The sequence below is a fragment of the Glossina fuscipes genome, unplaced genomic scaffold (assembly GCF_014805625.2).
Source record: "Glossina fuscipes isolate IAEA_lab_2018 unplaced genomic scaffold, Yale_Gfus_2 28, whole genome shotgun sequence".
In the NCBI taxonomy this organism is placed as follows: Eukaryota; Metazoa; Arthropoda; class Insecta; order Diptera; family Glossinidae; genus Glossina; species Glossina fuscipes.
In genome coordinates, this window is record NW_023998423.1 from 1,587,480 (window position 1) to 1,601,007 (window position 13,528).

The 13,528-nt window shown below is 33.3% G+C and overlaps 1 protein-coding gene across 2 annotated transcripts in view; it reads left to right on the plus strand.

Moving 5' to 3' along the window:
• The first annotated feature begins 10,023 nt into the window (after positions 1-10,023).
• LOC119636589 (protein NDRG3) overlaps positions 10,024-13,528 on the plus strand; it is a 57,671-nt gene continuing 54,166 nt past the window's right edge. The window contains exons 1-2 of one of the 2 annotated variants that reach the window (XM_038032031.1): positions 10,024-10,204; positions 10,486-10,853. In XM_038032031.1, coding sequence (XP_037887959.1) covers positions 10,711-10,853 — 143 coding nt within the window. In that variant the 5' untranslated portion in view covers positions 10,024-10,204; positions 10,486-10,710. Of the gene's footprint in view, positions 10,205-10,472; positions 10,854-13,528 lie in introns of those variants that run through there. The other variant, XM_038032032.1, reaches the window with a different exon arrangement.

Below are 13,528 nucleotides of genomic sequence, written 5' to 3' on the forward strand. Positions count from 1 at the left end.
TAAAATTACAAGTACCAAGCAGTTTTATCTGCTCTGAGAGGAGATTTCTCCTCCTGATTCCACCATACCCAACCAGGTTTATTTTGGCGTACGCACCGTACCAACACTTTTTCGTTATTGTAGTTTTAGTTTTATTTGCTCTGAGAAGAGACTTCTTTCTTCTTTGATTACACCATACCTAGCGAAGTCTTTCTGAGCACACACCATTCAAAGTCTTTTGTTTGTGTTGTAAACTTTGCTCTCGCAATGTGGTTTCTCTTCTAAAATGCGACGAAGAGCAATATAACAATATTATGATGATCATGAACGAACACACGAACCTACACACGCAACGGTAAATTTGGTGGCATAAGAGACTATTAAATGAGCGACCGTCAGTAATAACAATAACACAGCAACACACAGAATTGGTTTGCAAATGTTGTCATCTCTTTTTGCGCGATGTGCATTTAAGCGATTTTTGTAAGAGGAGGAGTATATTAATATAACACAATTGCTCTAGACCAACATTACATGTAGACAGAAAATTACATCCTCCATAGAGGATGGAGTAGATTTGTCATATTTTTGTAATGAAAAACATGCCTTAGAGATTCTACAATTTATGAACAGCAGGAATTGCGGAAGTAAAGTTAACTCTATCTGCTTGTTTCCTCTCTGCTAACACTGAGACTAAGACGTCCAAACTTTGTTTGAAAAAACAAATTAGGATCTTGAAACTTTTTATACCTTACGCCATTTGTGATACAAAGACGTATTAAGTTCATGCATATGTATGCTACAATCAGAAGGACTTGAGGTAGACCCATCTTTTATTCTACCCATTGATTCAAAGCCACTTTCTGAATAAGATTTTGGATCTGAATACCTGAATAGAGAATATTAACATTGTCTGTCCGTCTGTTTATTTTTTCGTGTCTTTAACCTACAGGCCACGACTATGGAGATATTCTAACGAAATTTAGTACCCTGCCGTGATTTTATTCAAGGACGAACGCACTTGGAATTTATACGGATCAGACCACATTTTGGCCCATTATAATAGAATGTTTGTCATTCTGTTTTTGGAAACCGTTCTTAAAGTGTCAGAACTTTGCATAGAAAAACAAATTCCCATTGTACCAAGTTTGAAAATTGCTGTAAACCCTTAACAAAATGAATCCAAACTACGAGATAACTGTTTTATTAAATAACAGATGAACTCGCTTTTTACACCGACGTCTTGAAAAGTGAACGTGTTAAGTGGAAAAAAATTGTAGTTTTTTCAAGCTTCCTAAATTATTATCTCATCATTTTGAGAAGTTTAAGATTTAGATCTGCAAATTTGGAATTTAATGTTTTCAAGTCAAAATGCCGGTAATATTATTACTATAGATCTCTCCAAAAACATTAATTAATATAAATACGATGTAAGGCGTAATGCGATGTGATATGCGATGCAGATTAAGTGAATGGCAATTAAAGCCTGCACATCGTGATAATCCACATTCGGAGTGGTATCCAAAAAATGAAGCTACAAGGTTCAAAGTCGGTAAAATTGATTTGTTTGTCAATTTACTATTATGAGCCAATTTTCACCGTGAAATAAGGGAAATTATACTTTCCGACCATGTAACGATTCGATTTTCGTAGCCTACAACACAAGGGAGAAAATTTCCAACATCTGCATATATCGCTAAAGAAAAAACAACAAAGCCACTAAGTAGTAAGAGAGCAAAAGCAAAATTTTCTCTTCTATCTTTAAATGATCATTTTCTCTCCTCCTATTGCACCTAAAAAAAAATGTTGATAAAAACAAAAGTTTTTTCTTAACTTACTTCTTATTTATTATTTACTTTTATATTCTTTTTTACAAAAATTTATTTTGATTGATTAATTTGGTTTTTTAATAAATTCAATTCAATAAATTTGAACGCTTGATTTATTTATATAAATTTCTTAACAATTTTTTGTGTAGAAAATAACCCCTCTTAAGGAAGTTTTATTATGAACTGATGCCACTTGTATTAAAAAGGATTCATTGTTGGGATAAAGCGGAAAGCTTTTGTGAATTAAGCAGCTTGTTTTCTTCTTCCAAATGTTTTTATAAACATGTTGCTCTAGATTAAGAATGGATAACTCCTCCTATTGAGACAAACATGCGCAGTTAATTTCCCACAATAAAAAAAGCCAATCATAAAGGAAATATGGAAAAATTTAGGTAAACACGTGTGTTGTTCTTATTAGCACACTTCTGAAATATTTAAAATTTTGATGTGTTTTTTCTTCCAGTTAGTTCACTATTGTTATTTCAATAACTTACTTAGACTAAAGAAATAAATTGTAGGGCTCAAGTAAGATGAAGCACTTTAAACTTAAGTTCAGTTTGCAAGTACATTTTCTCCTGACATTGGTTCTATTAATTTACTAATTTTAAAATATTCCTACTAAGCAGTTATTTTTCTCGTTTTTTATACCCTACACCGCTTGATTAAGCTTGCGCGGATGTACACAACACCTAGAAAGGCTCAATATAGATCCATCTTTTATTATAACATAATATATATATAATGGACCATTTTTTTGGCTGCTTCCCCTTTACAAAGCCTTATTTTGATAAGTCGGTACATGCCTTTGTAAACTCTACCGCAATTTAGACTTCAACTCACGGCCACTAAGTTGTTAGTCAAGACTCTTTGCATAGTGGGCACTCAGGCGGATCTGCAGTAAACTGTCATCGGGCGCTGAAACCAAAACCACATCTCCGTGCACTAGAGGCATGCGGTCTACTAAGGATGTAAGTAAGACTAAAACGTGACCATGACCTTACATGGAAAGATTATATGTAAAACTTTGCAATCAACGGAGCGATTGTTTTAAGAACGATGTGGCAGGTAGTATTAGCTATTATCATGCAAAACTATCGTTTCAATTTAGAACGCTGAGTTTTACGGACCTGGACAAATTGGGCAGTGTTTCTGTTTCAGCCCGCCTAAGTCTTGAAAATTTGTTAATGACTAGCGTCAGGAAATTATATAATACATTAAAAGATTATGATCTTTTATAAGTGTTCTCCTCAAGCCAATTTTGGGGCCCCTTGTACCATAGTCAGATTATATGTGACACAAGTGATCTTCCTGTAAAGCAATACACTCTTTTACCTAATTTCGGTAAAATTCCTCTTTAATATTGAAAGCTACGGTCCAGTTAGCACCTAGAGAAACAAAACTTTTCGTGAACCAACAACGCATCAGTGATTTTGACCAGGCCGCAAGCATGACTAGCGTACAGGTTTTGGTTTTTGATCCGAAGGACTGGAAAAAGGGGACGCTGGTTAATTTGCCAATTGAGTGGCGAGGTAACGCAAATGGACTATGGAGATTTCATTGCCGCACCCTTATTGACCACTAGAATGAATGACATTAAACGCGTGGCTGGTAAAAAGAGCGAAAGTCATTAAAGTCCCATTAATAAAAATCAATAAGAAAACCCATAAGTAAGATAATGTAGTCAAATAGGTTAACTTTGAAAGTTCAACGAACCTATCCGAAGATAATTAGAGACGTGCCGCCCTGACAGCAAATATGTCAATCCATATTCATCATAAGTATCTTGTGGATTATCAAGTCAGTGTTCTCATGTTCAAATCTTCGAGTGGTAGACTATAATAACTGTAGTCGCTAAGGGCATAACACATACCGATTGGGCGTACGCTTATCAAGCTGCGGCCACTCCCTATCTCCTTCTCTTTTGCAGTTTTGTCAAACTATCAACGTGTTACACGTATAGGGGCATTGCCTGATTGATTGATCGTGATTGGTATAAAAAAACAAAAAATTCGACCTCTGTGAGAAGCTTCATTTTGTTTATCAAATTACATATTTAGCTTTAAAATTAAAATTTTTTTTTTTTAAATTTACAAATTTTTGGTTTTTTTATAAACACTAACATAATTATTATTGAACACAGTTCTTAAATAAACTAATTTTGTTAAATCAATATACATTTTTATATAAATGAAAATGTTTTTTAAACGTATATTTTTAACTTAAGTCACGTCTCTTTTGTTGTTCTATTGTTAAGTAAATGAATTACAATAAAATAATGTTTAATTAATTACTTTCTATATTTTGGTCTATTTCTCTCTCTCTTTGTCTCTTTCTTTGTGCATTTTTTGACTCTCATTTCTTCTCTATAATTTCTGCAAGCAACAGGAAGGCTTAGGAATAGTTCAACGAATACTTGAAATTGGAATTTTTTAAATCGCTTTTTGATAAGTCTTTAATAAGCACTTAAGACACGTATCGGCCTAACAAGAACCAACAAAATCTTCTTCTTGTCGCGTCGTCGTCATCATATATATAAGTCCATAAAAATGCGTTCTAAAATTTAATCTGAACGCTATATATTAACTTTTTAATCTATTTGAGTTCAGTTAAAGAAAAACCGCTTCGTAAGCGCACGGAAAAATCAGTCAATGCCAAAGTCTTCAAAGTGTCGTTGTTAAGATTCATAAAGTTGTTCGCATACATTACACTTTGTCACGATTTCAAGCAGATTTGCCCAAACTTTTTTTTTTTTGGGTGAGAAGAACTCCCCTTAAATGATATCCGTTTGCATGGATAAGAGAAAGTATTCTTTTTTTTTGGACTTCTGAACCAAGTTTTTCTACTAACAAGGCGTATAATTTGAAGTTCCTAAATATTACATTTATTCACTAACATCGACTAATAGTAATTATTGACTGTTCATTACTTTAAAAGAGAAAACAATTTAACAGAAAACGAATGCGTACGCGTCCGACGAAAATTTGATAGTCTAAGGTGTACAAATAAGTTCGATCCGCTGAAATTGGTTGCTTTATAAAACGTAGCTGACGCTTTCAAATTTTCTGAAATTTCATGCCAAGATAATTTAGTTATTGGTATCTAAACGAACTAAGTTTCAGTTGTTCACAAGCCATCCCTTACTATATATCAAAGATTAAAGAGATGGATGCCATTTAATGAACTGCATTTTCCCCGTTTTTTAACTGAACTAAATGCGAAGAAAATGCACTTCAAGCCACGGACATGATTAAACTTGCTTGGAGTGAAAACGTAGTAAGCTAAGAAGCCGTAAGAAAGTGTTTGGCGGGATTTCGGGCAAAAAATTGTTATTTTAACAACGATGAAATTCGCAAACGAGAAGTGATCTTACCTCGCGCGAAGACTTTCAACATTGTTTTCCATATCTGGGTCTTTCTTCAGATGCTTTGGTTCAAATCGATGCAGTCATGTTTAGCAGATCAGGAACTCGCAAAAGTGAAAGACGTGTGAAAACATGACGATGATTATTTCGACTCGAAACCGCGAAGTTTCTACCACGGGAGCATCAGTAAGCTAACCGCTAAAAGGCAAAAGACTATAGATCACGATCCCACATATTTCGGTTACTGGGCTGTGTAACAAATATGTTCTAATTAAATTTAATCTTGATTCTTCGATATTAAGACTCGATTATTACTTATTATTATCCGCGTTAGATTATTAGGAAATTTTTACTTCATCAACATTGCCAAACGCTGCTGCTTAGGCCAAAATCGATTTTTGCTATCAAAGTAATGTTTCCAGAAGGCAAAGCATGACTGTCTTTGCGAAACACCCTCTACTCCTAAAAAATCCCTTCTGTGCGCTTACTGGTAGCAACTTGGGAAAATTAAACAACATCAAGCGCTCGTGGTGCTCATAAGTGAAGTTGGTTTACTTCCGTCACATATATACTAATACAGAATTTTACCTAACAACTCTTAGGAGGCTTCTGAATACCTTTTAAAGATATAATACATTAGCGGGCCGACGTTTTCCAAACTGTACAGGTAGCAGGAGCCAATTTATGATCGTGAATTTCGGGTAAACTCGACTGTAATTTGAAAATGCCACTCGATAGGAGTTTCGCGAAAGATTTTCACTTGAAAGTAACAAAAATTCGTACTCTATCGGCAGCTAGGGGATCACTGCTCCTTACAGCAAAACGATAAGCGGCGGTTGTCAGCTTTATTCAATTGTATTCATTTGATTCCGACGTAAACTAGTTACTTATCTGAGTTTGTTACAAGAATTTGTTCTCAACGCACAGGTCTACGAAAATTCATGAAAATTTCGAAGCCTCTTATTTGCTTGTAAAGTGTATAAACAGATTTTCTTCCAAATGTTAACTTTCTTCACAATGTCACACATAACCATACTAATTTTCCCGAGATGTGGAATGAAAAATTTTAGAAAAGTTTTCAAAGTTCTTACATAATCTATTCAAAGACCACGAAAAAGAATTCTTCCATTGCGTTTAAATTATACATCGAAATTTTTCAAATAAATTTTAACACGATTTTTAATAAAAATTTCTTCTTCAAAATTCTCAATATTGGGAAATGCTGTTGTCAACTTGTTATAAAATTAAACTGAAATTTATTAGTACTTGTTTAATTAATTAGTAATAAAAAGTTAATAATGAAATAGTACAACGTAAGACAATCGCAAAAAGATTGGTAAAGAACGATTTTTTGATTCTCTATGCCACTCAAATTCTCCGGGCCCCCTTTTTACGTTAAACTGGAATTTTTTTTCGATTTTTTGAAGAAGCATCAAAAATTGCAATTTTCTTTAATATAACGACTTTTTTAAAATTACTTGAGATATGGTGTGTCAAAAATTGAGGCCTGTACACTGAACACAAGAAAGCAATGACGGACAGACTTACATTGATTCAGAAAGTGGGTTTGAAGTGATCGATATAACAAATGGTCGGTTTATTTCAAATCCCGCTGGGTTTTGCATACATCCGCGCAAACTTAATATAGCTTGTACGCATTTCGGGTCGTGTACAATGCAAGACCAGCTTGCCGTAGGTCGGACAACGATTTCTTTTAATCAGAAATTAATACATGGTGTTTTATATAAGATAATTTATTTTCCCGGATGAGATTGAAGTAATGGAACTAACTGCATATTAAGCAAGAAAGATTTGATATTTAAACCGTGGACCTGTACATTACTTTCAACACCAAAAAGGGGGAAGACGACTACATACGTGCTTCTCCAAACTTTTGTCTTTATTGTATAGGAAAACAAAGGTATACTATATATTTGGATCCAGTTGGAAGACCAAGAAATACTATGAACTGCATCTATTTTCGCACGGCGTGAGGCTTTAAAAGGACTTCATTCGTTCGTTCATCTGACTCCTTGTTCTGGACTCAAGATTACAAATTTGGAGATACGAAGCTCAAGAATAGGTTTTGCTTAAGAGCCCAGATCAAGGTTAGTAAACAATATCTTGAAAGCTAATCGCATTTTTGAAGGAATTCCCAGCTTGTCAACATAAGTACTATCATCCAATCTACGAGCATGTATATGTAAATCGGTCTAAAATTTAGCTGAAAATAAAAACTTTGCCGCGTCACAGTCTATAAAAATCCATTTAGGAGAGTAAAATAAATGTGGCTTTCTTCCTCGTATCCATCCATTAACGAATTGTTTTTGCGTACGAGATTTTCCAACAATGGTCCCTCTACCGTAAGGGCATATCACTTCGCAGTGAACACATATATGCAGCATGTGTTTCAATAACATTTACATACTTTTTTTAACGGATACCTTAGTGAATAGCTTAAGAGATTTCTATAATCGCGCACATTGGTGCAACTACTTATCAGAGAAATCGCTCAGTACTTTTTTTTCTGTTGCTTCCATAATTTATAAGAAAAAAATAACACAGCAAGTAGTAGTTTACCATCACGTTTAGCTTTAACTCGTTGCGCTTAGCAAGGGGGTTTTCCTAAGAAATTCATCGTGAGACAAAGTGCGCAGCCATAAAATTAATTTTATTAGGTACGTATTATATGTGTTTGTTTAAATATTTAAATAAATGTAAAAGTCACACTTTTTTTTTATATCTATCAACACAGAAATAAGGTAAACAAATTTCTTCCTTCCATTTAGGTGTATTAAATATGCATTTTAATTAGTTCTTATAGTTCCATATTAAGGCAAGTTAAGATGAGGTCTGTCTCTTCGTCCATGCATGTATGCTTGAACGATTTTAACAAAGCCGTTAAGATTGGGAGAGAAAGCTTATCCAAGTGTATTTTCGACTTAGTCGGTAGATTAAAATTCAAAATGGGCTTGGAATATCTACGCGCACGCCCACAGAACCTGAAATAGTAAAAACTCTTTGCAAATCTTTTAGATCATAATTTGTGGTCTACATAATACGATTTAATCGGTGTAAATATTATCTCGATCAAGATGATCACAGGCATAACTGAGAAGAACTTGAAATGTTTTAAAAGGGCAGGGTCTACGAGTCAACGCCCTGCACCACTACACTTAATGCAATTCTTCATTCACGCATTTCCTTCCGCTCATGTTTTTTAAAATGTTTCTTCCTCGACCATCTGAAGTTGCGACCACTACAAAATAGTACGATCTCAATTACCTCCATTACCTCTTAACAAGACGATAACAGGTATTGAGATTATGTAAAAACTTTTTCATCTCGACATTGGTTGATCACGAAATGCTTTGATAGTTCCTTTAATACATTTGGAACACATTCTTAACCACGTAAGTTTCTCTTTTTGGTGGAAGAAAATGGTTAATAGGGATATTATGGAGCAAAGCGATTACATCAGTTAGCTTTCAGTTGAATTATATACATATACCCATGTTATAACTTCTTTTGTATATGATAATTATACACCTGTTGCCGTGTAGTTACAATAATAATAATAATGTTAAATGAACTGAAAATACAATATTAAAGGTAAAACAAAAAAAAGTAATGGACCATCATCCACCGTTAAATATCCTACACCACCCAAAAGGTATCTATGTGAGGAATTTTCAAAACAAGGTCTTTAAGAAGAAGTGGTCTGTCTGATTCGAATCGTTTTCAATAGCGAGCCAAAATGCGTCAGTGTACCAAAACTTCTCAAAAATTGCGATCTGCAGCTTGAACGCAAGAAAACTTGACGGACGCCTATAACATGTTAGCTTAAAAAAAATTAAGATTTATAAACTTATTGAAATCAGAAAGCTATTCTGAATCGATCGCCATAATAAAAGATGGGTCATCTCAAGTTCTTCTGGGTGTGGCTTACATTTGCAAAAAATTAATATATCTTTGTATCAAAAGTGGGTTAGTGTATAAAAATTATACCTTTTCCACCTTGCCTTTCAGTGAAACGATGTTATTTTTTTCGTAGCAAACTTTTATGGAAATGAAAAATTTGATGTAACATCTTTTTCGATCCAATATATTTTGAAGAGAGGTCATCCAAAGGCTTTAGCTTGTCAGTGAAAGAAATTTCATTCGAATATATATAAAATTGCGGCATACACTTAGACGAACATTAGACGGACGCTCGGATAGACATATTTAAATCAATTCAGGGAATGATAACTCGGCTTTGTTTGGTATAATAGAAAAGTGGGTCAACTTCAAATCCTTCTGGCTGCTGAATACCCCTAGACAAGCTTTATATACTTGGTCAAAGGCACGGTGGAGCATAGTTAACGCAATTGGTGTAGGGTATAAAAACCGGCACGCTTAAAATGAGGGGGTATTGAAAATTCACATCGAAACGTGTTTATTACTAGTGTTTTCTTAATCGATAGGAAAATTATTGCAATTTATCTTTTATTGTACCGGGAGCAGGCTAGCTACTTTAGTATTGCTCGCGTATCTGAAAAAAAAAAATTAATCTTCACTATTACCACCACTACTATCATGAAGAATGGCATGTTGTTGTTATTGTTTTTAATGATTTTTTTTTTCCTTTCTTTTATTAGCTCTTGAGTTTTTATATTTATTTTTATTGATATTGTTGTTGTTGTTGTTGTTGTTGTTGTTGTCATAGCAGTTTTATAAACAAATTATACTCAACAAGTTGATGTTTAATTTGATTTTTCTATATTTAAATCGCTTGTAACGCTCGGAAACAAAACAACACGTCTCTAATTTTTCTTTATTTGTTTATTTTTATATAGAAATTAAACACAGAATTAAGATAAAAGTAAAAATAAATTAAAACACACAAGGTTTCATAGCACTGCTGCCGCCTAAATTGCCCAAAACGAGAGAAGAAGACGCCCCTAATAAATTTTTTTTAGTTTTTCGCAAGTGTTGACATTGAAAATAAGATCAAGTATACGCCACCTCTCGCCGCCATATGCTTATAAATCGAGTGAGTTCCGCTTAATTAGTTTCGCACAAAAGAAATTTCAGTGAAGAGTTGATTGATCGGAATACACTTAGATGTGTGCATAAATATCTGAATAAGTGCAACAATAAAAATGTTGTTTTTTTTTTTCGTTTTGATTTTTATTTAACCTTTTTTTGTAATTCGCTAAATGTTTCAAAATAATAGCTCAAGCAGCCGGCATAAATCAGCGGTGACTAAATGTAATTAATTTAAATTGTTTTTCTTTTTTTTTGTACTTTTTTTTTTTAATTTTCGTTCATTAGACTTCGATTTTATAAATCGAAATTTATTTGCAATGAAAAAAGCTGAAAACTATTTGCCTCGCAGAGTTCGGTGAATTTAGAACGCAAGTATATTAAATAAATTTGAGTTTCATGTGTAATGTTGTAGTAAAAAAAAAAAATTATAAAAAGAAAATTTTTTGAATCTAAAAATCTTTATAAAACAACGAAAAAATAATAATAATAACAGCAAAATAAGAAAAAAACATGCGCGTAATTGTTGCCAACAATTTTGCACGAGACCTTCTCAAAAATGTTTCGCCGATTGATAAAACAAATTACACGGATAACGGCTTCACCATACCAATCAATATGGGCATTACTAATCATGGATATGTGCCAGAAGATGGGTAAGTCTTTTTTTTTTTTTGTTTCCTTTGTTTCTTTAACACTAGATTTATCGCGTCTGTCGATTTGAAAAAATTCCGCATAAGGAAATAGATAGCTTCAGATTTTATATATTGGTTTTTAATGATTTTACGAAGCAAACATATATGTCAATACTTTTTTTCTCGGACATGCCCACTATCCGATTTCTAGATGCAGTATACTTATTTTTACTGACTCTTGTCAATTTGGCAGGTAAATTTTGTGAATCCTCACAGTTGCAAAAGTAAAGATAGGAAGGTGAAATTTGACAGAAGCATTACCTGATCGATGAGGAATAAGTGGTCAAAAAATGGGCTTCATATGTTTACATAAAGGCCCACAATGTAGAAAAAGCTAAAATTATCTCGTGAAACATTGATCATTTTTTCAAATTTTTATCGGATCTACTAAATTTGCCTGTGGAAAGTTGGCGTGTTCCAGAAAAAAAATAGTTGACGTTTATCACTATATTTAATCACTAAACACCAATATAAAATATCTGAAGATATCTACTTATATATATATATATATATATATAATCATATAATATGATTAGCCAGTCAAACTGACCGGTTCGGTAGACCTAGTGTTAAACATTTACTTTTTTTTGGTTTGTTTTGTTTTAAGCATAAAGTTGCTGCAACAAAACTTGTAAATATTATGAATCTAGTAAAAGCTTAAAGTTTTGTTTCATTTAATTTTCAAATCCTGTTTATTACGAGAGAAGTTGATATAAAAAAGCTCCACATGATTTCACGTGAAACTTTTACAAAAATTATGCTCAACGAACTTTAGCAATAAACGGTAACAAGTGGTAGGTTTATATTTGAATTGGGATGACGTTTGGAATTAGAATTGTAATCGTAGCGGGACAATAGAGATTGAAATCAAACAAGTAAGAGTGCTATAGTTGGGCAAGACCAACTTTTAGACACTTTACTTCGCTTAATTAATAATACATCAATAATTTTACAGCATCTTTATGTTAATATTTAATTTTCACAAAAGCAGTCCTGTTCGAGGATACTCGAACGTCAACGTGGTCCAAATTTAACAAATTCAATTTACTTATCCAAGATTTTTTTATTTTCCAGTTGCCTTCTTCATAATAAACCACAAATTAATCTTTGTGTCGTAGAAAGGCTTGCCTTCGTGATAGCTTCCACATATGTTGCGGTCTAAAGAGTAGAGCCATTTGATCCAAATTATGTCAAAAGTTTGCCACTTGTAGATTGAGCAGAAAATGCATGGACAGACATCAGACGGAGATGCGGAAAGACTAATTTTGACCCTTTCAGAAAATGATTATGAATCGATCGGTATAATATTCAATTCCTTCTCGGTGTAACGACCATCCGCATAGCCTTAGTACACCCCATACCATAAGGGGTGTAGGATATAACAACGATTTGAAATTCGATTTGTATTCTTCTTTACTTCACGTTGGAACTTTAACTTTAATTGAGATAAATATTCCGGTTAGGTTACATGCAACTATCACATTCGATAAAAATAGTAACTCTAATTGAAATGGAAGTTTGATCAGAAGCTGGTATCATAATGCCGAGTTGAAATTGTTACCGTCCGTCTCACATATACCTTAAAAAAATTAAGATTTCTTTTTTAACTTTTAATAGTTATATGCAAAACATGGGTGGCTCTAGTGTTGGTATTCGTCTAGCAGTTTCTATTGTGTATGTGTATAGGAGAAATCAATCGGTAATATTATGCTTTTTTTCACAGTTAAAATTATTTCGAAATTTTAAAATATTTTCGAGTTAAACTCAAATCGGTTATAATAATTTCCTTAGATTATTGAATACATATGAATAGAAACACATTAAAACAACTTTAAGCGTTACAGTCAGACAAGGCCGACTTTCAAATGCCATGGCTTATAAAGTGCTAAAGCTGCTTATTCTTGACGAGAACTTCTATATGAGAGAGAGCCGAAAACGCGACCCAGGGTGATCCGAAACTAATTATTCTTCATTTATTTTCGTCATATATTAATAAAAATTAGACCTTGTTCCCATTCAAAGGCTTAAACGTTATGAGAACTCTTATACGGGGAGGTTTCCGAAAATTAAGTCTATGTTGGCCAAACTCCATATATCTACCTTAAATTATTATCTCATTACAAAGTACTAGCAATACTATTTGCATATTCAATATCTGCATTTATTAATCAATTTCTGATCTTTTTTTTCATTGATTTCTCATTTATCAATTTATAAACAACCATTTGGTTGCGTCCCGGTTTTTATCAATGCACAACAATTTGGTCGTGCCCCGATTTCTTTATTTGGTGTTTATTGGTGTATGGGTGATTCATAAGCTACGTTTGTGTATGTTTGTGTACGGCCGCACCTTTTGCTAGCAAATCTAAAATTTATATAGAAGAATATTTAATATATATTTGAATAGCATTTCATTGGTACTACTATTTTAAAACTATTTTACAACAAGCGATTGCTAATCATACAAAACAATCACAAGGCATAAGCCCAAACAAATAATAATGTTCAACAAGTTCGCATATCGTGTCCAACAAGTTCGTCGGCCAGTTGCAAGCAATAAGACATGCAAGTTAGTCATGATTAGACTCATAGGCATATTGTAAGCGTTTTCTGATTGCGCACATTTCGCGTGAGAA